Genomic DNA, 21,971 nt, shown 5'->3' with positions numbered 1-21,971 from the left:
CACAAGAAGGACATGGAGCTGTTGGAGCAAGTCCAGAGGAGGCCATGGAGATGCTGCAAGGGCTGGAGCAGCTCTGCTCTGGAGCCAGGCTGAGAGAGCTGGGCTGGGGCAGCCTGGACAAGAGAAGGCTCCTGAAGGGGAGACCTGAGAGCAGCTCCAGTGCCTGAAGGGGCTGCAGGAAACCTGGGGAGGGGCTTGGGACAAGGGCTTGTAGGGACAGGCCAAGGGGAATGGCTTGAACCTGCCAGAGGGGAGACTGAGATGAGCTCTTAGGCAGAAGCTCTTCCCTGTGAGGGTGCTGAGGCGCTGGCACAGGGTGCCCAGAGAAGCTGTGGCTGCCCCATCCCTGGCAGTGTTCAAGGGCAGGTTGGACACAGGGGCTTGGAGCAAGCTGCTCTAGTGGAAGGGGTCCCTGCCCGTGGCAGCAGTTGGAACTGGATGAGCTTTAAATTCCCTTCAACCCAAAACGGTCTGGGATTCTATGAATTATTATTATTAGTATTATACCCTTAGGATTTCTTATTTTCTAAACACATGATCTCCCCTCCTAAACACCCTGTTTGTGCTCACTCTGCAGTTGCTTTTGGAGCACCCAAGAATGCCTGTGGAAACACAAATCCAGTTGTGCCAGCAGTTAAGACCCCGCATTCCCCCCCCCCCCCCCCATGTCCCCCTTGCGAGCTTTGCCCTCAAGCCATCCCTCCCCCTTTTCACCCTTCCTAGCCCAACATTTCTGCCTGTCTGACAGCAGCTCAGTCCAAGCGGCAGCACTGAGGGACAAGAGGCGTTTTGGCCATTCCATGGGGAACCAGCTCTTTTCCCAGCAGAGAAGCCTTGCTTCTGCTGGCCTGGGTTGGCTTGAAGGAGCTGGGACCAGCAATGAATGACACCGTGTCGGTTTATCCAGCATCCCCCAGAAAAGGTACAGGTGCCCCCAGCCCGGGTCAGAAGCTGCTCCTGGACCTTTCATGCATTGTGAGGAGCAGGTTCCCCTCACTGCCCCTCTGGCACTGCCTTTGAGCAAGCCACAGCAATTCAGCTGGTGACACAGCAGCTGATGGTGCTGATGCTGTTTTCCTGGGGACACCTGGTGAGGTAACACTGAGCCTCAGGACATGGCAACAGTTTCAGCCCCTCATCCATGTGCTTCTATATTCCCACCTTACCTAAAAAATAGACTTGAAGGCAGATTGTTGCTCTGGCTCTGGCACAGCCAGCGTTTGGTTGCTGGAGGTGCTGCTGACATCTATTGTCAGCTCTGGGTACTTAGTTCTTTAACAAACAAACATAGAAAAAGTCATTTGAATTTCAGAGCTTAGACTACCAACAGTCAGAGGAAATACAGAGGCCAAGAGATTAATGAATTGGTCAATGCTGGGTCTTACGTTTGCGAGCAGATCTCTGCTTGTCCTGTTCTCTATGTTCTAAATTAAATTGCAGATGCACACCACAGAGGCAATCACACGCTCCAGCTGGGTTTGCAAAAAAACATAAAAATCAAAATCCCCCTTGGCCTGTCCCTACAGGCCCTTGCCCAAAGCCCCTCTCCAGGTTTCTTGTAGCCCAGCCCAGCTCCCTCAGCCTGTCTCCAGCCTCTGCAGCATCCTTGGTGATCCAAGACCCAGGAAGCTGTGTGAGGACAGTCCATCACTTGTGCTTGTTCAGCCTGAAGAAAAGGCAGCTCAGAGAAGACCTTATCACCACGTTCCAGTATTTAAAGGGTGGCTACAAAGAAGACGGAGACTCCCTTTTTACAAGGAATCCCATGGAAAAGACAAGGGGTGATGGGCACAAGTTCCTGCTGGGGAGATTCCAACTGGACACAAGAGGGTTCCCATTTTTCACAGTGAGAACAACCAGCCACTGGAATAATCTCCCCAGGGAAGTGTCCCAGCATTGGACACTTTTAAGACTGGGCTGGACAGGGTGCTGGGACATCCAGTCTAGGTCATTCTTTGCCCTAGAAAGGTTGGCCCAGATGATCCTTGAGGTCCTTTCAACCTGGGATTCATGGTTCTATGATGATTGAACACAGTTTGATTTAATTAACCTTCATCTCTAAACCCCAGCAAGTGAGAGCTGTCCAGCTCATTGTCGTCTTTTCAAATCCAGCTTTCCCATCGTTGGTCAAAGAGGTTGTCATGAAGATTTTTACTTCACTAAAGACAGGAAACACATGTATTTTTAGACTGCTTCAGTGTATTAGAAAACCAAGGATCTGCTTCCTAAAACCAGAACTGGCACAAACATGCAAGTCTCTGACAAGCACGAGGCAATCAAGACATAAAAGCTACACTATGTGCAGGAATCTCTAAGGAACTCAAGGAAACCAAGATAAAAACTAAACCAGCAACTTATACTGAATGCTGAGTTTCAAAAAGTATATATTAATTTCACTGCAATGTTCTTGCAGTCTCTCATACTTCTACCTTTAGTTCTGTACAACAGCTGAATGTAAGCCATAAACTGTACAAAACCGAGCTTGAGCACAGGAGATGCAGTTTATCATTAAGGTCGGGGTCACATCACATCTGTTGTTCTTCAGAGGATTCACCATCTTCTGCAGGATCTGGTGGCAGGGGTTGGGCTCTGTAAAAAGCATCATCAATTCAAAAGGATTAGCAGAACTCGATCAGCTCTTGTTTGAAAGGCTCCTTTTCTAGGCGGCTAACTGACTTTAACTAGCTCCAGACTGCACACCAAGACTCTAAGACTGACACAAGCTGCTTTATCCTAATCTCTGGAAGCCCAGATGAAGCAGCACACACTGACCTTTCAACTGGGAGAGCCTAATTCAGTGCAGAAAACACTGTACACTGATTCAGCTCGGACATTCTTGAAGCATCCTTCTTGACCCAGAAGGCTGCATGCAGGTCCCACACCGCTTCCAGGAACCTGCAAACTTAATTCTCATTTCACACCCAAGTTTCAACCCATGTGACTGAAACAACCCCCCCAGTTGTGCAGTGAAACGAGTCCAGCTCTTGCTTCCTCCAGAACACCCAGGGAAGCTCTCAGTTGTTTTAGACAGTGACAGTGTGCATTCTCGACAGGGTTATCACCACGCAGCCCTCACTCAGCCAAACAAAAAAACAGCAGAGATGAAAGGTGTGCAGCACTACAGTGCACATCTTTGTTTCTCTGAGGTGGGGTGTGCTTAGAAGTCTTGGTTTGCTTTCCTTCAAGACAATTCAGGAATAACTCTCACGGGGGAGCCTCAGGTGGCTTAATATTATCTGTATTTGAGAGAAAAACCCTTGACAATTGAGAATAGAGTGTTTGTAAGACACAGCTACCTTTTGAGTCAGTAGTGCAGCCCACAAGTTAATCTCAGAAGCATCAGTTCACTGGAGCAATTCAATTTCTGACATAGAGAAGGCACCTCCAGTCTCCTAAGCCTTTCTGAAACAGAGATGACAGCCATAGAATATCACATCGCTCTGGTCTGTGTGCAGTGTCTGAGCACAGAGAATTTCTCTGAACTACAAATTACTGTACCCATTCCTGGCAAAGCCCCACGAGGTCAGTGGAGACAGGTGCTGCTTTTCACCAGACTTTACTAGAAACAGGATTTCAAGGAGCATACAAAGGTCAAGAGACACACGGACAACTTTCAGCTCCTTCAAAAATCAATTGCAGTTTCAAAGCAGTCACAGAGGAAGACTCATCACATCTGTTTCATCCAAGGATGAGCTGACAGCCTCAATACAGCCCTTGCAGGCAGACAGGCACATTGTCTTCTCCCTTATTTGAAAGCACCAGGGATTTGGCTGTTTAATGCCACCCCACAGACCACACTGACAGCGCCAGGGCACCCTTTGAAGCAATAACACAGAGCATCAGCTGCGTCTGTGCTGCTGCTGCCCTGCAGGTGGGCTTAGCTCTGTCATGCTTCAGACAGCTTTTTAAATTGCTTTGTTTAAAGGAAGTGAATATGAATCTCAAGCAATGTGTCCCAAGAGCCCAGCTGCAGCCAATCACCAGAACTCGAGTGTACAAACCCCATTTGTATTGCGTTTTGCCTCTGGCACACCGAGCACCCCTTCCCTGCCCCTCAGCCCTGTGGTGCAGCACTTGTGCACCTCTGCCAGCCCCAGCAGAGCTCCAGGTGAGCTGCAGATCTGGCAGGAGTGCAGTGGTTTTGGCTGGCTCCAGGCAACTTTAGAGGAGAAACTGGTTGAGGACCACAGCTAGCTTGGGAAAAGGAAGGCAAAGGGAAGAGCATCCCAATTTCAGGATATGGAGATCTGTGGTGCTGTTTCCAAGCTGGAGAGAGAAATAGACTCCTCAATGCCCCAGCGGTTTTCAGGAGGCTGCGGACAGAGGGACAAGAGCTGACACCTACATTCTAGCAGTCAGCCCCTGGCTGTTGCTCCCTGCCACCTCTCCGTTGGGTGCCCGGTTCTCCTTCTGCAGCTGTTGCAGGAACTCGCCAATGCCTCTCTGCCAAGGGGGGACAGGCCTCACGCACACCGGGTTCCCCACCACACAGCGGCCTTTGCCTGCGGGGAGAGCGGCCGTCAGCTCCAGCACAGGCCGCGTGGGAGGGATGGAGGGGAGCACGCCGCTCTCACCTCTCTTAGTCAGCGACGGTCCGCGCTGAGGCTGCTGGATCCCAGCACCTTCCGGGGGGGCCGGGCTGCCAGCACTGCGGGGAGAGCGGAGGGGTGAGCGGCACCTGCGCAGCTCAGTGCAGCTCGGTGCAGGGCAGCTCGGTGCAGTGCAGCTCGGTGCAGGGCAGCTCGGTGCAGGGCAGCTCGGTGCAGGGCAGCTCGGTGCAGGGCAGCTCGGTGCAGGGCAGCCCGCCCGCCCGGCTCCCGCGCCCGGCTCCCGCGCCCTTGCGGTACCCGCCGCCGCGCTCCGCCCTCGTCCTCCCCATCCCGCCTGCCGGCCCGCGCGGGAAATACCGCCACCTCCGGGCAAACTCTATTGGCCAAGCGCCAGCCAATGAGAACGCGTCGGGTCGGCGGGGCCCCGCCCCTCCTCAGCACCGCCCCCTCAGCGCTCGTCCCCTCAGCTCGGGCCCCGCCATCGCGGGTCCCTCAGGGGAGTCTGTGCAGCGTGTCTGAGAGTCATGGAGCGGTGGAATCAGCCAGGTTGGAAAAGCCCTTTAAACTCATCCAGTCCACCCGTTCCCAGCACTGCCAAGGCCACCACTGCCCCATGGCACTGAGGCCTCATCTCCACGCTGTGTGAACACTTGCAGGGACGGTGACTGCAGCCCTGCCCTGGGCAGCCTGTTCCAATGCCTGAGCACCCTCTGGGGAAGGAATTGTTCCTCAGCTCCATCTAAACCTGCCCTGGTGCAGCTTGAGGCCGTTTCCTCTTGTCTGTCAATCGTCACCGCAGTCCCTCCCAGGCAGGGCACGTCCGTCCCTCCTGAAGGCTGCAGGGCCATGGCCCCTGCCCGATCTCAGCTCCCCTGACCGGCCAGCCCTTCACTGCCCTGGGCAGCGGGTAGCACACGGGGGAGCAGGCACACTGCTCTCGGCCATGACAAACTGCAATGGGTGCGGTGAGCTGTGCTACTGAAAACACTGAGCCTTTTGAGAGAGGGACATTGCTCCCTTCGCAGGTGCTTGCAGGGATGAAGCCTTGGCTCCCAACAGTCTGCTGCCTGCCTAAAGCATGTTAAGAACACGTCAGTGCGGCCGGGACCCCAGAAAGCCCTGCGGCGTTCGGGGCCATTTATTTCTGCACCCATGTGAGTTGTGGTGGGTTCAGGGTGAACTGACAGGGAACAGGGTGGAAGAAAACTGCTCTGTGAAAAAGGACACTTCTTCGTGGGCTTTTGTTCCCAGCAAGATCTGTTCCCAGGTGAAACGCACCACGGGACTGGTGGCACGTCAATGAACAGGCAGGGCCAGAGGGGAATCCAGGCCCTCAGTGAGCAAGTTGCTGTTTCTGGAGGGACACCGGACATAGAGCCCATACATGGGGATGGAACCATTTGGTAGCTCCAGGCTGGACCTGAAGCTCCCTCTGACATGCAAGTAAAGTTTTGCCGTGAAGACTTAGCTAAGCAGTGTGCGTGTGGAAAGCCAGGCACCCCAGTTCCCAAGTTACGGCATATTAAACCTTGGCCTCGCTGTGTCAGCTGTGCCATGCCAATGTGATGTGAGCTGCAGGGCTCACGAGCTTTAGCCTGGCAGCTGCTGGGGCCGGTGTCTTTCGCCTTGACCAGGTGATGGACCTCACACTCCCATTCCCAGCCAGGGCTCTGTGTTTCCTCAGAAACCACACCATTTCCCCCTCGCAGGTCCGATGTCTCAGTGGCTGTTGGTCCCAAATACATTCCCTCCCTTTGCAACAGTTATCGCTCCCTTTTCCTTTCAGTGTTCGCTTTCATGCGTGCTTGCTTAACCAGGCTTTAGTGCCGGCCTATGTGCGGGGCTCGGAGTGCGCCTCGGGGTACTCCCAGCGCCTCCAGCCCCGGGAGAGCAGCGGGGCCCGGAACGGTGGCGGCAGGGCCGCGTTCCCGGGGGGGAGGTGGCGCTGTGGCGGCTGTGCGGCACCGATTCCAGTCCCTCGCGGAGAAGATGGCGGCGCCCAGCGCGCTGCTGGCCTGGTGCGTGCAGCAGCTCCGCGGGGACTTCGGGCTGGACGTGGGCGAGGAGGTGGTGAGGTGAGCGGGGCACGCTGCGGCCAGCGCCGGGGGAAGGCGGTGTGGGCAGAGCGGCCCTCTCCGAGCTCCCCGGCCGGAGGGAGGGCGCGCCGCTGTCTCGTGTGTGTCCGCAGGAGCGCGTTGTGCGACTCCGTGTTTTGCATGGCTTGGTGGGAGCTGGAGCATCGGGGTGGGTGTGTCTGTGCTGGAACGGGAAGGAAGAGCATAGGAATACAGAGTGCTTCGTGCTGGAATGGACCCTCCAGCTCATCCAGTTCCAACTGCTGCCACGGGCAGGGACACCTTCCACTAGAGCAGCTTGCTCCAAGCCCCTGTGTCCAACCTGGTCTTGAACACTGCCAGGGATGGGGCAGCCACAGCTTCTCTGGGCACCCTGTGCCAGCGCCTCAGCACCCTCCCAGGGAAGAGCTTCTGCCTAAGAGCTCAGCTCAGTCTCCCCTCTGGCAGGTTAAAGCCATTCCTGTCAGATTAAAGCCATTACAGTAATATAACTCATAATTTTTTTTTTCAGGGAAATAGCCACAAGAGATTTCCCTCAAAATTTGACTTATAAACCCATTTCATACCATGGTCTCTACAGAAAAGAGAGACATAAGTTGCATATGTGTGCAATTAGTCTGTTGCTTTCCTCATATCAGAAGGCCCTTTACCCATTTTTCTCCATCCTCACCCCTCACAGGTATATCTTGTCAATAACAAACGAGGACGAGATCCGGGAGTACATTGTTGACCTCATCCAGGGGACTGATGGGAAGAAGAGTCAGTTTGTGGAAGAGCTGCTAGCCCAGTGGAGGAAATGCTCCCAGCTGCCACTTGAGCCTGCGCCAGCATATCGGAAAAGGGATGGTGAGTGCTATGGGGAGGAAGGAATTGAAGTCTCAAATAAGCTTTACTCAGTTATTCAATTTATAAACAATTAGTTGTCAGAAATGCTCGTGCCTGCTCCTATTTCTGTCTGTTGTGACGGTGTAAAGCCATTTCATTCACTGAGTAAGAATGGATATCTTTCTCTTGCTGTTACTCACTCTTTCTTGTGCTTACACATGCTTCCAGAGACTTTGGAAATGCCGCGGGCTGGAGACCAAGTGAAAAAGGGTAAACGCAAAGGAAGAAACAAGCAGGAGGCACCTGCCCACGCAGAACCGAGCGCATATGTAGAGGAGGTAAAAACCCCGCTCGACCTGGCCAGGGTGAGTGTGTCTGGTACATGAGGGCAGGCTACATGTGGCTGGGGGCTGAGGGTGCATTGAGCCCAGGACATAGGGAAAAGTAGTATCAAATGTTAACAAAGGATCATAGAGTCATGGACCGGTTTGTGTTGGAAGGGACCTTAAAGCTCATCCAGCTCTAACCCTGCCACGGGCAGGGACCCCTTCCACTAGAGCAGCTTGCTCCAAGGCCCTGTGTCCAGCCTGGCCTTGAACACTGCCAGGGATGGGGCAGCCACAGCTTCTCTGGGCACCCTGTGCCAGCGCCTCAGCACCCTCCCAGGGAAGAGCTTCTGCCTAAGAGCTCATCTCAGTCTCCCCTCTGGCAGGTTAAAGCCATTCCCCTTGGCCTGTCCCTGCAGGCCCTTGTCCCAAGCCCCTCTCTGGGTTTCCTGCAGCCCCTTCAGGCACTGGAGCTGCTCTCAGGTCTCCCCTTCAGGAGCCTTCTCTTGTCCAGGCTGCCCCAGCCCAGCTCTCTCAGCCTGGCTCCAGAGCAGAGCTGCTCCAGCCCTCGCAGCATCTCCATGGCCTCCTCTTGCCTCGCTCCAACAGCTTCACGTCCCTCTTGTGCTGCTGCCCCAGAGCTGGATCAGGGCTGCAGGGGGGGTCTCCCCAGAGCGCAGCAGAGGGGCAGGATCCCCTCCCTGAGCTGCTGCTCACGCTCTGGGGGTGCAGCCCAGCACACGGGGGGGTCTGTGCTCAAGCACACACTGAAGCTGGATCATGGGGAGCTGCTCCTCAGCCAGTACCCCAAGTCCTTCTCCTCAGGGCTGCTCCATCCGGTCTCTCCCAGCCTGTGTTTGTGCTGGGGGTTGCCCTGACCCTGGGGCAGGACCTTGCGCTTAGTCTTGTTGAACTTTATGAGTTCAACATGCTTAAAGTGTTTGTGAAAGTAATTTTTTGTAAGACAAAATAACACCTTTTTTGAACTGGGGTGTAAAAAGGGATAGTAGTGGTCCATTTCCTTGTAGTTATCTTCTAAGCTAACTAAATTACATATATAAAATCAGGAACACTCTGCAATGTTTGCTGAACACAGTTGCGTTGTCTGGTTTTGTTGTTTCTATTTTTCCATGACAGTAGCATTTTAATCTGGTAGTGGCAGAAATGCCATTGGGCAGAACTGGGGTGCTGGGAATGCTGCATCTGCTTGTCACTAGACCAGTGCTATTGAGAGCAGGCAAAAAGAGTCAGGACAAGAGGCGTCCCAGTGCCACAGTGCAGCACCAGCCTGGAGAAAAGCAACATGAGGCATAGAGCAGTGCTTGCTGGGGTGTGGTGGGGAGCAGGAGTGATCCTCTAGCATGCAGCACACAGAAAACATGAGTTGTTCTGTGGTGAGTGAAAGTAGGTTTTGTGGGAAAGGTTTTCTGATAAACCCTGTTTTCTGTTGTTGAGAGACACTGTAGAGGAGAGGCAAAGAAAAGCTGTGCTTGCACTGCAAGGGAATTTTCAAGTGTGTCACAGATTCAGCAGCTAAAGGCCAGAGAGTGCATTTCTATTGGAGTGCTGCTTGCTGAAATAGATAAGGGACCACAGCTCCTGGTCAGTTGTGGCTGTGGCTGGTGGGCAGTCCATGGCTGAAACCAACCTCATCTAGTGTTATGAGACAGGTTTGTGCCTGGAATGTGTTGTGCTTATTTCTCAAGGCATCTGGTTTTGAGTATTGCCAGAGCAATGGGAGCAGTTGGATTTCTTCTCTTCCCCTGGAATGATTTCTGTGCTGTAATTAATTTCTGCAATTAACTCCTCAAGCATTTGTTCTCAGTGGTACCTGCTGTAGATGTTGGGTGGGAGGAGGAGCTCTTTGTTTCTTCCATCAAGGTGTAAGGTCTGAGGGAGAAAATGGAGAATTCCACTATTTGATGATTAATCCGGCCACTGTCTACAATATCTCGCTTTGTTTCTCATCAGGGTTTCTCTACTAGGGCCTGACCCAAAGCTTGGTCCCTCATCCAAAGCCTGACCCAAGGCACACAGGGCTTTGCTGTATCCTAAATAGCCCTTGAAAGTAAATCAGGGCACAGCTGACCTCCTGCTTGCAGCTCTTCAGTACCTGTGAACTGATCCTGTGGGCTGGAACACTGAACGGCACATGTGCCACCTCAACCCATGCAGTTTTAGCTGTCAGAGGGAGCAAATATCAAGTGAATCAGCAACATCCTTATGTCCTTGCTTTGTTTAGATTCCTTGGACCCTTTCTGGCAGGCTTAAGCTTGTCTTTCCATTGAATCTGGGGTCTGGTCCAAGTTCCATTCCAGTCTCCCCAGCCTGCACCAGGGTCAATGCTTTCCCTTTCTGTCGGTGTTGCCCTGCAAATACAGTTTATTCCTGGTTTGATTCTCAGGCACAGGAGAGCAACAGTGGAGTTGGCAGCATGAGCAGTTCCTCGAAGAAGAAGCCCAAATACGTCAACCTGTACACCAAGGAGGGGCAGGACAAGCTGGCAGTGCTGCTGCCCGGGCGGTACGCCTGTGAGTGCCTGGGCCAGAAGCACAAACTCATCAACAACTGCCTGGATTGTGGGCGCATTGTCTGCGAGCAGGAGGGCTCTGGGCCCTGCTTGTTCTGTGGAGCTCTGGTTAGTAACAAGGAGGGTGTTATTTGCTGTGCTTGAGCTCAGTGTAGTTTGCAGGGCTTTGGAATGCAGTGGGGCTGAATTAGCCTCTAGGATCAAAGTTCCCCAGCCTCTAAAGCTAGACAGAGAAGAACCTCTACAATGTCATTCTGGGGGAGGGAGAACTGCCATGGCTTTGAGTCACTTTATGTTCCTTTTATGATGTCCCCTATCAGAGAGTGGAGAGGTTTCCCTCATACTTTATATCACTTTGGAGCTGCTGGGTTTATGACAGTCACCCATGGCTGTCCCAGGCATCACACCTGTGTCCAAAACACATGGACGGCTTCAGCCTCATCCTAGGCACGGCCCCTGTAGCCTTGTAAGGGGAAGGAGATGCAGCCAGGGCTGGCGTGCTGACTTCCCTCCCAAACTTGTGTAGTGAACATCATTTGGGATATCTGTTACACCCTGTGTTTGGTTGAAAGGGCACCTTTTGGAGAAAGGGGGCAAGGTGATGATAGTAGATTAGGTAAAATTAACTTCAGGAGGGAGGAAAGCATTGGTGGGATGAAGAAAATGCTTTAGATCCAATTCTGTGCTATTTTTAAGGATCTGTTTAATTGGAAGTGGCCAACTAAGAGGGAGGACCTCTGTATTTAGTGTTCTGTGTTTGGTCATCTGCTCGGGAGGTTCTGAGTGCATTTCTCATCCTTCAAGATCACTTAGCAGCATGCCCACCCACAGAACTGAGAAGGACCAAGCTGTACATTTCTCATGGATTGCTTTTAGGAAAGAATGAGCTACTGGGAGTCTCCCTGTGTGAATAACACTGAAGGGAGGGAGGTGTGGACTAGTCTAGTGCTTTAAGCAGCTTACCCATAGCTGTTGTCCCAGGCTCCGAAGCTGGTCAAGAATGTGTCATCCTTCTCAAGGCTTCATTTCCTTTTTCTTTCCTTAGGTGTGCACTAAAGAAGAGCAGGACATCCTTCAGCGGGACTCAAACAAGAGCCAGAAGTTGCTGAAGAAGCTTATGGCAGGTCAGTATCAATTTTATACGTGTAATATAATGAGTCCAATCAGCTGTACATCAGCAGGAGCCCTCCTCTGCCTCCCTGCGCTACACTTGCCTCGATGTTGTGCAGAAATGAGAGTGCTTGTGTCCTGGTGTGGAAATTGTCTAGATCCATTCATCCAATTATAAAGAATTGCTGGCAAAGTCTAAAGGTGATTCTTTCTTGGGAGCTGACACCTGAGTGTTCCTCTGGGATGTGAATTGCCAGGACAGCCGTGAACTTTATTTCCTACAGACTTTACTGAGCCACTTCCCCTCGTTGCTGCGCAGTGTCTGTGGTGGGCATTAAAAAGGAAGGGAAGGTCTGGGAAGTTGGCTCCTTGTATCCTCTCTGCAAGAGCTCGGCAGCGTTTCTGAACTTGGAACAGGGGTGTTAACTGCGAGTGTCAAATGGCAGCATAAAATGTCCTCACGCGGAGGCCCCAGGGCTGCTCATTAGGCATTGCTGAATCAATCACATGAACTGGATCATTGTAGCAGTCCTTGAAAATGAGGATAAGTCTCATGTGGAATGTGTGCTGTGGAAGATGAAGTGCTGCTATCTGATTTGCTGGGTCTAGAGAGGTGGTGGTTAATATCTTCTAATGGTCCTTCTTGTCTTACACTTATCTGGGGAGCTAAAAATAGGGACAAAGCCAAGGAAAGCGAGAGGAAATGATACCCAGTCTCCCAGCGAAGACCTTTGCGTTATGGGGATGCTTGTCTGTGTTTAGCTGAAATATAGCCAAGGTCACAGTGTTCTTGGTTTAGAAAATACACTTTGCTGAAGAACTGGGGAAATATTTACTCTGGGTCTTGGTGTCAGCTTCCCTTTAGAGCTGCTGGGGTGGCAGGAGGTCCTGTAAGTTCTTGAGAGTAAGGGCTGATCGTAATTTGCTCTGTTTATGCCGATGTACTTCAGGATCTTCTTTTCTTACCCATTTTATTGCTCTTCCCCTCTGCCCCTGCCAGGCCTTGCTTTGTGCCTTGTCTCTATAGGTGAAAGCTGAAATGTGATTAGCTGTTTGTCTTGGATCAGCACAACAGGGGAACACAGGCTTTTTTGTTTTGCTGAAAGAAAGGTGTTAGCCTGCAGGATGTCCTCTGTGAAATGGTTTGCTCCATTGTGGCTTTGATGCAAACCTTTTATGGTCTTTATTCTCTTTTGTTTGGTTGTCAGGGTTTGGCCCCTTGCCAGGAATGGTAAGAAAGAGGAGATGGTTGCTGGGAATGGATTTCTCCCTCACTAACAATAGCTGGTCTGAAAACCTGCTGAGGTGCTCTGGGGGAGGATTGCATTTGCAGAGGCACACACAGCAGCAGACAGAGGCTTGATCTGTGCTAACTGGCCATTTGTCAGTGATCTGTCCTCACCAAGAGTCTCTCTGTGGAGGTGACAACACTTAGGAGAGAATTTGGCTTTTAGGAGAGAACTCAGGGTCTGTGGTTGTAGATGGGCAGAATTTAGGTAGGCCAAATTGTTAGGCAAGGGTGAAGGAGAATCAAAGACCAGGACTTTCTCTCTAAACACTACCTGGCCATTATCACTGTAGTGTTTAAATGCTTCTTCCTCTTTGGAGAAAGGACTCTCAGAGAGGCTAGAGGGAAAATTGAGACTTGAACCTGGTTTGCAAAGGTGCTGATCATGGGGCAAAGTCCTTCAAATGGTGTTTGTTTTAGGGAGCCTTACCTCAGCCAGGCCTGCCAAGAGTGGGCTTTAAACAACTGGCTGTTGAGCTGTGATTTGTTATCTATCTTAGGTGCTGAAAATTCGGGGAATTTGAGTGCCATAAGCAAAGACTTACTGCCTCGCCAAGAGGCCAGACTCAAAGCAGGCCTGGAAATGGCTGTGAAACACAAAGACAAGTTGTTGGAGTTTGACAGGACAAGGTAAGATACCAGCTGTGGTGAGATAGCACAAATGCACTGCAGGCTAAGCTGTCTTCGACAGAAACATCAGAGGGTTCCTTCTAAAACCTGGGCTGTAGCTAAAGACACCCTAATGCTGGAGTTTGATGGCACAAGAGTAAACCCCTCAAATAGGTCCTGTTTGGAATTCATAGAATCATAGAATCCCAGGCTGGTTTGGGTTGGAAGGGACCTTAAAGCTCATCCAGTCCAACCCCTGCATGGGCAGGGACACCTTCCACTAGAACAGCTTGCTTCAAGCCCCATCCAGCCTGGCCTTCATCACTGCCAGGGATGGGGCAGCCACAGCTTCTCTGGGCACCCTGTGCCAGCGCCTCAGCACCCTCCCAGGGAAGAGCTTCTGCCTAAGAGCTCATCTCAGTCTCCCGTCGGGCAGGTTAAAGCCATTCCCCTTGGCCTGTCCCTACAGGCCCTTGTCCCAAGCCCCTCTCCAGCTTTCCTGCAGCCCCTTTAGGCACTGGAGCTGCTCTCAGGTCTCCCCTTCAGGAGCCTTCTCTTCTCCAGGCTGAATTCCTGGCTTTATGTCCCTGACAGCTCAGGTCTCGCTCTCTCAAGAACAGAGAAGATCTGGCAGGAGGGCAGGTTTGGGGCAGTCAGTGCTGTGTCACTGTCCCACCATGCCCATCTGCTGCTGCTCTGGTTGTTTCTCACCAGTGTGCGCCGCACCCAGGTCATCGATGATGAATCAGATTACTTTGCCACTGACTCCAACCAGTGGCTCTCCAAGCAGGAGAGGGAAGCTCTCCAGAAGAGGGAGCAGGAGCTGCGGGAGCTGCGGCACGCCTCTCGGCTTGCCAGGAAAATCACCATCGACTTCGCTGGCAGGCAGATCCTGGAGGAGGACAACAGCATGGCGGAGTACCACAGCATGTGAGTGAGAGGTGGCAGCACCACGGTGTGCCTGAGAGCAAGGAGGTGACAGCTGGAGGTGACGGGGTCTGGCTAAATCTGGAGAGCAAGCGTAAGGAAAGCTGAGCAAGCTGATCCCTTGAAGGGTGCCTCTGGTGTGAGGGTGTAGGTTTAGGTTCTTTTCTTCCTTGAGGGTCTTTCTGGTTTGCAGCATATCATCTCTTTCAGTACAGTTCTGCTGAGCCCCTCTGCTAAGCTCCCGTGTGAGAGGCTTGCACAGGGTTTCAGTAGCTGGTGTGTCTGTTAAAGGTTAAGCTGCCCTGGAAAGAGATGTTGCAGAAGGCTAATCCCAACAGAACCAATTCAACTCAAATTCAAAGCAAGCTGAGCTTCTCTGGTAGAGAAGAGTGACTGTTCAAACTGGGAATCAGACTGAGTGAGGAGATTGTATAGTTAGGGGAGATGCTGTGGCTCAGACATGTTCGCGTGGGGAGAAAGGAGACGTTGCCGGGGGGAGTTTTCATGTCTCTTTTTGTGCTTGCAGGTTGGATGAAACCATTGAAGCCATGAATCGTGGCACACTGAGCGAGCCAGCCAGGAGCCCGGAAGCAAAGACAACCTTGGGTCCTGGTGTTCTAGTGAATCCCCGTCTTCTTCAGCCTGCTCCTTTGGTCAGTGTGGGTTGAATGATTTATTCTGGAGTAGCAACTAACTCTGGGAGAGTTGAGCATAAGAACTGTGAATTCTGGCACGGCTGTAGTACCTCTGTCCTCCCCAGTGTCTGAGATCCCTGTTAGCCATCTGAGCTGGGGACAAAGAACATTTGCCAGTGCCCTGCTCTGTTTCCTGCTCTTGGTTTATCCAAGTTTTAATCTCCTGCCTCCTTTTCAGGAATGTGTTTTAACCTCAGTGTAAGGCTGTGTGACTTTTTCAGCATTATTTATATATCTCAGGCTCTCTGAGCCTTCCAAGTGCCTAAAGGGGACCTACAAATAAATCTGCAGAGGGGCTTTTTACAAGGGCAGGTAGGGATAGGACGAGGGGGAATGGCCTTAAAATGACAGAGGGGAGATTTGGATTAGATGGTAGGAAGAAGTTTATTCTTTAAATCCATTGTGCAGCTGTGATGCATAGAAAGGAGAAGCTTCATGGAGCAGAGCATGACCTTGCTTTTTCTACTGCCAAGCATGGCATGGAAACAGAGTGGGTTTGCAGGGAAGTAAGTAAAAGTGATCCCAGTAAGAGTAACACCTCTGTCCTTAAATGATGGAAAACTTCAAATAGGATTTACACTTGATATTTGCTGTTCCTAGAGCGGTGCTAACATCTTTCTTGTTTCTTTTGAACACTGAAGTGGGTGGACCAAACTGGTTTGCTCCCACACAGGAAACCCATCCATTCCATGGACACCGAAAATGAGCCTGACTCCGAGAGAAACAGGTTGCGGATTCAGGATCGAGAGTTGCAGGAGATCTCAGATGATGGCTGGTGCCTCAGCATGCACCAGCCTTGGGCTTCCTTGCTTGTAAGAGGAATTAAAAGGTAAAGGAGTGGCCTGAGCTGTGATATGTCCTGGTCAGCTCTTGCTTTGTAGGTGAGACGACAAGTTGTGTTCCTCAGGGGATAGCTTCTGATGCCTACCGAGAGCTCCCGTTTGGAAGCTGTGCTTCCTCCTCCAGTGTACTCCTGGTTTGGGAAGCTGGTGATGCTGTTTTTCAGGAGAGTAGCTAACCTGGAGGGTACAAGTTTTCTCACCGTGGGTAAATTAGAGGCTGGGATTTCTGCACTGCTGTTGGGATGTACCTTTGTGGACTTGGACAGGCAGAGAGGCTGAAGATGTGACATGTTCTATTGGTCTTTTTGAGCGTTGTAAAGAAGCAAACAGTGGCACTAGGCTTTGTTTGAAAAACACAACCACATGGACACCCCTTGCCACTACTTCCCCCTCCAGAATCAGGTTACAAAGTGAAGCTCCTTCCTCCCAGCATCCCTGGCACGTTAATTCACCTTTCCTGCTATTCGTATGAAACAAAGAATCTTCTCTAGCCTTTTTTTTTTTTCCCCTTCACAGAATTTTTCATTCTAGGGAGCAAAGCTTTTTCACTTCCCAAGCTAAAGACACTGTAAATCTTCCTGTGCCTGGCTTTGCATCCCGGTGGTATATGGATGCTGTTGGCTGCCCCAGTACAGCTGCAGGGCCTGGTGCCTGTTCTGGGAGCCCAGGAGCTGCAGCTAACAACTGCTTTGTACGTGTTCTTACCATGCAGAACTGTTTGAGCTTGTCAGGGTATTGCATGAGCAGATTGCCCCATGGATGTATCTGGAATACTGCTGTGCTTGCAGGGGATTGATGTCCTTTGCTGTTGGTCTGAAGCCATAAGGACATGCTCTGCTTGTGGCATTATTTGTTGCCCATCTCAGCTTTTCGCTGACACGTTGCTTTGTGTTGAAATAGTCAGGGCAAAGCTTAGCAGCAGGGATTGCATTAGTGAAACAGCTGATTGAAAAACCTGTCCATGTGGGTGATTTCTGCTGAAATTTAAGTCCTAAATTCTGCTTTGTCCTCTAGGGTGGAGGGCAGGACCTGGTACACCTCTCATAGGGGGCGGTTGTGGATTGCAGCTACTGCTAAAAGACCTTCCCCTCAGGAAGTCTCTGAACTGGAGACCACCTACAGGATGCTGCTCCGGAAAGGTGAACTTTTCTCCTTGGATCTTTGTATTATTGGTACATTGAGCCACGTAATGAGCAGTGTCAGAAAGGCCTCTGCTGAGCAGTTATTGCTGCTTTGCTTTTTAACCTTCTGTTCTTGAAATTCTCTTCATCCTTTCTGCATGTCATCAGCCACATGGGTCTGGTGGCAGCATTTAACTTCGTCCTGCTGCTGATCACATACTCAAACCACAAGCACTGTTGAATGGCACCTGACTTCTGCAGCAGCAGCAGACTTCGTTTTATTCTTGGCTCAAGCAAGAAGCAGTCAAGCACGTGCTTGGTGCGTGTGCAGTGGCTTGTACTTCAGTCTGTTTGTAGTGATGTTAAAGGCTTTTCATGGATTCTGACCTTGTGGAAATCAGGATTGAAAAGCTGCAGGTCCTCAGGAAGATGTTCTCTCATGTGGGCAGGAGGGTGCTGGTGGCTGCACTCTGTGTCTGTTTGTGCAGTATTTCTGTGCGTCACCCAGTTTAAATGTCATGCAGCAGGATTGCCTGCCCCCTCATCAGAGCGAGGAGCTCTTCCCACACTCTGTGTTCCTCCGTCAGAAGCTAAGCAGGGAAAGGTGTTTATATAATGAAATCTCCCGAACTTAGTCCTGTCATGGTGAAGATCCTGAACTGGATAAGGAATGATGGGGTGCTAAAATGGCTGTATGTCTCCTTGTGCCTCAAAAGGTAGAAATGTGTGGAGGAGAGGGAAGGGCGCCTGGGGTTAGCAGACCCCAGCTATGTGTGTGGTGATGTGGAATCCCTGAAGAGATGTTTCTATTGCTGCAGATGTGGAATTTCCAGGCGATTATCCCTCCGGATGCCTCCTGGGCTGTGTGGACGTGACTGATTGCTTATCGCAAGAGCAATTTAGTGAGCAGGTGAGTACAGCAAACAAACCTTTGCAAGCTTGCATTAGCCAGCAGCTTTAAACAGTGTAACTCACCTCCATGAGATGCTCTGCAAAAGGCAGTGAATGGAGATTTTAGACTTGTGTTGAGAGAAGACACAACCACTGTGGTCTTGTATGCCTGCAAAGAAAACGGACTGAGAAAATGCATTTCAGCAGTGGTGGAAGCATGCAGTGGGCTAATACAGCCTAAATCCATCATCAGCCTCTCTGGTGGTGAGATAGTTTGGTTGAAACTAGTTCCTCACATACTCTGAAACCCTTTTCAGTAAGGACTTGTGCCTGTTTAATTGAACCAATGCTGCAAGGGATTGGGGCAGCCGTTACTCCCCTTGCTGCACAGATGGATGCTCACCAGATGCTGTGGCAGTGCTTGACTGAGGAAGACAAGGCCCTGCAAGGCATTAACGTTGTATTTCTTGTTTTCATCCTCCTTTGGCAAACTCAAGAGCTTACCTGTTACCTGAATGTGGCTTCCAAAGCAGGATCAAGTACCCTGGTATGAGGGAGGGTGCTTGGCCCATCTAGATCTGTAGCTGCTGGAGCTGCCCAGTGCTTCTTCCTGGAGCTGGAGGTCACAGTGGCCTCACTGGTGAGAGCTGTGTTCTGGTCAGAGCAGAGTCAGCAGGAGTAGGAGCTGTGGGAGGAGGTGAGCACCCTCCCACCAGGGAGGATGAACAGGAGAGCAGCCGGGGCTTCATGGAGGCCCTGCAGAGGAGACATCAGAGCCCCTAGATACAGGGAGGGAGGGAGGGACAGCTGCAGATTACTGAGGAGATCAGGACTCCTCAAGGGACATTTAAGTGGCCTCTTTCTGAATGAGGCAGGAGGTTTGGTGACCGGGGACAGGTGTTGAGGCCTTCTTCACCTTAGGCTTCAATAGCAAGGTCTTCCAGAGATCTCATGCCTGGAGGCAGAGTTCAAGGAGGAGAGGGACCACCTGTAGCGAAGGGAGGTAGAACTGGGAGTCTTTTGAGAAATCTCAACCAATGGAAGCCCGTAAGTGCTGATGGTGTGCATCCAGATACACTGAGAGTGTGGCAGTGTGTTTGTGAGGCCACTCTTACCTTGGAAGGGTTGCAGAGATCAGAAGAGGACCCTGGTAACTGTAGAAAGGTGGCTATTACATCCATCTTTGAAAAGGGAAGGAAGGATGGTCCTGGACACTTCAGGACAGGAAATTCATAGAGCAGCTCTTTTTGGAGGCCAATTTTGGCACACAGAGGAGGGCATTGGGAGTAGCTGGTGTGGATTTACCTGGGAGTAACACCAAGCACAACATAGCTGTTCTTGGTGCTGCTTCCTACCTCTCCACCTCACTGCCCCTGTACAGACAGGTTTGGTGTGATGGGAATGACCAGACCATGCAGGGCTTGAGAGTGAACTGAGACCATCTTGTGAGGAATCCCCCAGGCTGATGGGCATCTTCTTGCCAAGAAGGGTTGGAGAGGCACCAGCACCTGGGGCTCCTTCTCATGAAGTGCTCTCCTGGCTTTCCCAAGCCCTGTGAGGTTTTGTAGCAGGGGTAGATGCGTGGAAACTAGAGATGAAAAGAGTGTTTCTGACAAGGTGGTGTCTGTTCAGTCTAAGGTGGAAGGGGGAGAGGTTGGAGTATGAGCAGCAGAGGGAGCTTTGGGACTGGAGTACAATGAAATCTAGTGGAGTATTTGGCCTTGTATGGAGCAGGCCTTTAAAGAGAGGAGAGGACCCTAGGGGTTTTCTTCTGTAGCATCCACTCATTTGCCATTTGGTCTTCAATGGAGATTCTCCTGCTTCTGCTGTCTGTAACAGTGGTGGAAAAGTACACCTTGGTCTCTCTTTTCTGTCTGTAACAATTCCTCCTCTTTGTGGATACATTCTCCAGGCACTGATAAAATGGCTGTGACAGCTTCTTCCAATCTGGAAATTGCGCTGTAGGCGACCAGCTTTTGATCCTCCCATGGAGGACCCTCACAAGGAGCTGTGTTCTCTGCAAATGCCTCCCAGTCTGCTGGCACTGCCTGGCCACAGAGGCACGGGAGGAAGAGCAATGTCTTCCAGGAGCACTATTACTACACCTGTTGGCGAGAGATTTACTTCTTCTCAGTATCGTGGCAATTCCTGTTTTATATTTCACTGGCTTTTTGCTTCTCCCATATTGCAAACTATTTGTAATTCCTCGTTTTCTGCCTTTTTACAGTGGTTTTGTCCATTTTCCCCCAAGGATTGCTTTATGTAGTGTTCATTTCCCTAGCTGGTAAGATTGAACTCTGAGAACTGAGCCTCTTTCTGAAGTTGGTTTATGAGGAAATGGGTGTTTTTATGGACTATCATCATCAGCAAGTGCATCTGAATGAAGCTGAGATTCATTTAACTGCAGTGCTAGCAAGGTGAAAAAGCATTGCAGTGCCAGCTCAGAAATGTGAGTTGGATTGCACTGGGAGTAGGAAATCCCAGTTGCTCACACTGGTGATTCAGCCCAGGTTCATCAGCAACCAGCACCAAAACCACTTGTCAGCAGTGTAATCCAGTGTTTCTTGGGGTACAAGCACAACTCCTAGCTCAGGGAAAGTGGGAGAGGAAGATGACATGGTTTTGCATACAAATACTGCTCTCTTCAGTCACTGTGCTTTGCCTCACGCTTCTCTTCACAAGCTCGTATCTGAAACTTGTTCCAGAAGAAATCCTTCCGCAAGTGCAGGACAAGCCTGCACGTCTGCAGATTATTCCTGCCACCCGCAGATGAAACACTTCCCTGTCTTGCTCACTGTCCTGTGGTGGTGCAGCTGCCATAGAAGTCTGTTGTGACTTGTGGCCATTTGTTTCCATAGGCAAGGGAGACTCTTCCTGCTTTGTCCCTCCCATGACTTCTCTGTTATTTCAGTCCTTATGATGCTGTCACCCGCTCCCTGCTCAGCATTATCTGCAGATCTCATTTCCGTGCTGTTTGCATCCTCTCTCAGGTTGCTAATGAAGATGTTAGTGGCACCCTGCTGGTATTTTTCTATCATTATCCTCATTTACTCTATCTTTTTGTTTAACACTTGCGCTCAAAGAAGCAAACTGAAGCAACGGTGCTCCGTTTTGCCAGATGCAGCAGGCTCAGGCTGAGTCCCTACCGACAGCTTGTGTTGTTATCAGGGACTCATTATTTATCCCTGGTATTACTGGACATGTAAGCTTGGCCCTGCGTAACCCTTTGGGAGGGATCTTGCAGCTCTGCCCCATGTGCAGTGCTTGAAGACCGGCAGACATTGTTGAAGTGCTTTGCAAATCTTCAGGGCCATGTGAGAAGTGATGACAGAACAGAATCATGTATGTGGTAGCTGGCAGCGATCAGAGGAAGAGCAGAGAAGAGATGTCCTTGTCATTAAAGTCAGCGTCACAACAGATGCCATTGCCCTAATCCCAGTTGTGCTACTTATTGCATGAGCTAGTTAAATCTGTTCCTCTGGGGCTCTTTCCTACATGGAAAATAAAGCCCGTCAGAGGTTATTTACACCTAATTTTACTGCTAAAAGCTGTGATCTTCGGATTGAAGCTGCTTTAGGAGCAGAAGACACTGTCAGATAGGAAAGTCCACCCCAGGTATCAAGTGTCACCTGCTTTGCTTGCAGGGGACTGAAGCAAAAGCCACTTTCTGACGGCAGCCCCGCTGCCGCAGGCGGGGGTTGGCTGGTGCCAGGAGATCCCTCCATGTGGCTCTTAAATCTCAGTATTTCCAGTTGAGCTTTGCACATCTTGCACCTCCTCGGAGCGCCTTCTGGGCTCGCTTCCTTCTCTTCATGGCAGCCACCCAAAAAGCGGTGCTGGAGACCAGAATGATCCCTTTGTTTTGCTTCTCGGTGCTAAAGGTGACCTGGAATCTTTGGGTTTATTTCCCCCCCGCTGAGATCTGAGCACTGACGACGGCTTTTCCTTGCTCCGGGCCTGACATCACCAACACCTCGAGCCGAGCAAGGAGCTGCCTTTCTTTTCCTGCATGAGGTGTTGGTGACTTCAGCAGCGCTCGCTGGGGAAACACGGGATGGCGCAGGCAGGGCTTGGCAGGAGGCTAAACCAAGCAGGGAAGTATTTACATTTATGCCCTTTTAATGTGCTCTGAAGTCCATGTTCGTTTTGCTGATGACTTTGATCTGAGTGACTATTACTTTA

At 51.0% G+C, this 21,971-nt stretch overlaps 2 protein-coding genes across 5 annotated transcripts in view; one reads left to right on the top strand and one right to left on the bottom strand.

Annotated features, from left to right (window-relative positions):
• Positions 1-2,179: 2,179 nt before the first annotated feature.
• PCLAF (PCNA clamp associated factor) lies at positions 2,180-4,879 on the bottom strand. 2 transcript variants are annotated; one of them, XM_062612038.1, is made up of 4 exons: positions 4,837-4,879; positions 4,599-4,648; positions 4,346-4,524; positions 2,180-2,589 (listed from the first exon to the last, which is right to left on the bottom strand). In XM_062612038.1, exons 1-4 carry the CDS (start codon positions 4,877-4,879, stop codon positions 2,526-2,528), a joined length of 336 nt encoding a protein of 111 aa, XP_062468022.1. In that variant the 3' UTR covers positions 2,180-2,525. The 2 variants fall into 2 exon arrangements, 1 of the variants encoding a protein (XP_062468022.1); XR_009963483.1 differs by lacking the exons at positions 4,346-4,524; positions 4,599-4,648; positions 4,837-4,879 and adding an exon at positions 3,297-4,154.
• Positions 4,880-6,472: 1,593 nt separating this feature from the next.
• TRIP4 (thyroid hormone receptor interactor 4) overlaps positions 6,473-21,971 on the top strand; it is a 30,461-nt gene continuing 14,962 nt past the window's right edge. For all 3 annotated transcript variants that reach the window (XR_009963487.1, XM_062612125.1, XM_062612124.1), the window contains exons 1-11: positions 6,473-6,625; positions 7,305-7,471; positions 7,679-7,815; positions 10,181-10,414; positions 11,352-11,430; positions 13,205-13,334; positions 14,028-14,243; positions 14,767-14,893; positions 15,577-15,764; positions 16,792-16,916; positions 17,717-17,808. Coding sequence is in view for 2 of the 3 variants with exons in the window: in XM_062612125.1 (XP_062468109.1) it covers positions 6,540-6,625; positions 7,305-7,471; positions 7,679-7,815; positions 10,181-10,414; positions 11,352-11,430; positions 13,205-13,334; positions 14,028-14,243; positions 14,767-14,893; positions 15,577-15,764; positions 16,792-16,916; positions 17,717-17,808 (1,581 nt within the window). In the remaining variant the exon portion in view is untranslated. The remainder of the gene's footprint in view (positions 6,626-7,304; positions 7,472-7,678; positions 7,816-10,180; positions 10,415-11,351; positions 11,431-13,204; positions 13,335-14,027; positions 14,244-14,766; positions 14,894-15,576; positions 15,765-16,791; positions 16,917-17,716; positions 17,809-21,971) is intronic.

The sequence above is a fragment of the Pezoporus occidentalis genome, unplaced genomic scaffold (assembly GCF_034315485.1).
Source record: "Pezoporus occidentalis ecotype Australia unplaced genomic scaffold, CSIRO_AGI_Poc_V1 ctg159, whole genome shotgun sequence".
NCBI classification, from domain to species: domain Eukaryota; kingdom Metazoa; phylum Chordata; class Aves; order Psittaciformes; family Psittacidae; genus Pezoporus; species Pezoporus occidentalis.
This window is presented reverse-complemented; position numbering and strand designations above follow the sequence as displayed.

Excerpts from the sequence above, each read along its gene's own strand:
- PCLAF (XM_062612038.1), bottom strand. The coding sequence starts at position 4,879 with ATGGGGAGGACGAGGGCGGAGCGCGGCGGCGGGTACCGCAAGG. Across the intron at positions 4,649-4,836 it reads CGGCGGCGGGTACCGCAAGG|TGCTGGCAGCCCGGCCCCCC; the intron begins GCGCGGGAGCCG and ends CTCTCCCCGCAG. Across the intron at positions 4,525-4,598 it reads TGGGATCCAGCAGCCTCAGC|CTGACGGCCGCTCTCCCCGC; the intron begins GCGGACCGTCGC and ends CCTGTGCTGGAG.